The 2,853-nt window shown below is 55.0% G+C and overlaps 1 protein-coding gene across 1 annotated transcript; it reads left to right on the plus strand.

Moving 5' to 3' along the window:
- The first annotated feature begins 273 nt into the window (after positions 1-273).
- Positions 274-2,358, plus strand: LOC102134717 (myeloid-associated differentiation marker-like). The gene has a single exon (XM_005576144.3). The coding sequence runs from the start codon at positions 425-427 to the stop codon at positions 1,373-1,375; it is 951 nt and encodes a 316-aa protein (XP_005576201.3). The 5' UTR covers positions 274-424; the 3' UTR covers positions 1,376-2,358.
- The last annotated feature ends 495 nt before the right edge of the window (positions 2,359-2,853 follow it).

Genomic DNA, 2,853 nt, shown 5'->3' on the forward strand with positions numbered 1-2,853 from the left:
ATAAGGAGGGAGAGCCGGGCCTTGCCAGGCCACCGGCCCCGCAGCGCCGCCCCAGGCCCTGCCGCCACCACCGCCTGCCCCTGGTCCCTGCCGGAGCAGGGTTACCGTCACACACGCGCCCACGCCTACCGCCGGCGTCCACTTCCGCTGGGTTCCCTCCGCCGCAGCCCACACAGGTACTGGAACCAGTGGAAGGAGACGGGCGGGACTTCCCGCGGTCAAGGTCAGGCCTCTTCCGGACTTGGCGGTGCCCTGTTCCTGTTCCACGGGGTGTCGGGTCCTGGGAGGGAGGAGCCAAGTCCCAGTGAATACTGACGTTGTCTCTCGCTCTCTGGCGCTTTTCCCAGCCTTTTCCAGGTGTGTGACTTAATCCGTTTCCACAGCCAGACCTTTCTCTGTGAGTTCCTCAGCCGGGACTGCCGCCATGCCGGTGACTGTTACCCACCCAACCGTCACAACCACTGTGGGGTCCCCCACCGTCATAGGGTCCCCTAGGGCCCTGACCCAGCCCCTGGGCCTCCTCCGCCTGCTGCAGCTGGTGTCCACCTGCATGGCTTTCTCGCTGGTAGCCAGCGCAGGCGCCTGGAGGGGATATATGGGTAACTGGTCCATGTTCACCTGGTGTTTCTGCTTTGCCGTGACCTTGGTCATACTCCTCGTGGAGCTGGGCGGGTTCCAGGCCCGCTTCCCCTTTTTTTGGCGCACCTTCCCCATCACCATCGCCTGCTATGCGGCCCTCCTGTGCCTCTCGGCCTCCATCATCTACCCCATCACCTACGTGCAGTTCCTATCCCACGGCCCTTCCCGCGACCACGCTGTCGCCGCCACTGTCTTCTCTGGCATCGCGTGTCTGGCTTACGCCACCGAAGTAGCCTGGACCCGGGCCCGGCCCGGCGAGATCACTGGCTACATGGCCTCTGAGCCGGGGCTGCTGAAGGTGCTGGAGACCTTCGTGGCCTGCCTCATCTTCGTGTTCATCAGCAGCCCCTACCTGTACCACAACTGGCTGGCCCTGGAGTGGTGCGTGGCGGTGTACGCCCTCTGCTTCGTCCTGGCAGCCCTCACTATCCTGCTGAACCTGGGACACTGCACCAACATGCTGCCCATCCCCTTCCACAGTTTCCTGTTGGGGCTGGCCTTGCTGTCCGTCCTCCTCTATGCCACTGCCCTTGTCCTCTGGCCCCTCTACCAGTTCAACGAGAATTATGGTGTCCAGTCCTGGCAGGCGAGAGATGTGAGCTGCAGCGACAGAAACCCCTACCTTGTGTGTATCTGGGACCGCCGACTGGCTGTGACCATCCTGACAGCCGTCAACTTGCTGGCCTATGTGGGCGACCTGGTGTACTCTGCCCACCTGGTTTTTGTCAAGGTCTAAGACTCCCAAGGGGCCCCATTTGCCTCTCCAACCTCTTCATCCTTCTTTCCCGAGTTTTCTTACTGAGTATTCATTTCCTGTGTTTTCTTCTTCCCTATCTCCCCTCCTCCCCCTTTTTCTTTCCTTCCCAATTCATCGCACTCTTTCCCAGTTCTCTGATGTATGTTCTTCCCTTTCCTCTGCTGTTTCCTTGCTATTTTGTTCTGTTGCCCACAACCTGTTTTCACCCCTAAGCTGTTTCTCTTTTTCCACTCTCTTCTTTCCTTCCTCATCTCTTTTCTAGGTTTGCTTTTGGTTTTCTCATCTGCCTGTTTCCCAACCATCTTCTCCTATTTCTTTGGAAGCCCTGAGGCTTTTCTTCTCCTGCCCCCACGCACCTCCAGAGGTGATGAGCTCCAGATCTCCACACCCCTTGCAGCTGTCGGTGCCACGTCCTCCCAAGGGGACTTCTGCCCACGCCTGCCTTAGCTGTGCCTTAGTCAATGTGTACCTGTGTGTGTTTGGGGGAGTGGGAATTGGGCCCCCTTTCTCCCAGTGGAGGAAGGTGTGCTGTGCATCTCCCCTTTAAATTAAAAAATATTTGTGTATCTCCGGAGGTCAATAATTTCCAGTGAGCGAGAGGCTTTAAGCACAGACCCTGGGTCCCTAGGCCTTGCCTGGCACTCTGCTTTGCCAGAGATTGGCTCCAGAATTTGTGCCAGACTTATAGAAAACCCATTGCCTAGAGACCATCTTAAAGGAAGCAAGGGATGGATCCCTTTCATCCCTCCTGTTCTTCGCGGTATCAAAAAAAAAAAAAATGTCAGGCAAAGAACCATAGGATCTTGAAGACAACTGTTTGAAGTATTTGTGAGGGACAATAACTTGGCCTTCCAGCCTCAGTGTTAAAAATAACTTTTAACACTGTGTCCTTTTAACTTTTAACACAGTGTCCTTCAGAACGTGTGGAAAGAGATAATAAGTAAATAAATGAATAAACAACATGTCCTGCTTTGGCAGAGAGGAGAAAATGGCCACTGCCGGCCTTCAAGGCAGTATCAGCTTGGGGTTTTTTCTTTCTTTCTTTTCTGTTTCCTGGTCATGAGGGCAGAAATTACTGGGTGGCCCTTAAAAAAAAAAAAAGAAGTTTCAGTCTGGCAGGGTGGCTCATACCTGTAATCCCAGCACTTTGGGAGGCCGAAGTGGGTGGATCACTTGAGGTCACAAGTTCGAGACCAGCCTGGGCAACATGGCAAAAATTTGTCTCTACTAAAAATACAAAAATTAGCCCGGCATGGTGGAGGGTGCCTGTAGTCCCAGCTACTCGGGAGGCTTAGGCAGGAGACTGACTTGAACCCAGGAGGTGGAGTTGCAGTGAGCCGAGATTGTGCCACTGCACTCCAGCTTGGGCAACAAAGCCAGACCCTGTCTCAAAAAAAAGCTGGTCACAGTGTCTCATACCTGTAATCCCAGCACTTTGGGAGGCCAAGGTGGGTGGA

Source organism: Macaca fascicularis, chromosome 13, assembly GCF_037993035.2.
Source record: "Macaca fascicularis isolate 582-1 chromosome 13, T2T-MFA8v1.1".
Lineage (NCBI taxonomy): Eukaryota > Metazoa > Chordata > Mammalia > Primates > Cercopithecidae > Macaca > Macaca fascicularis.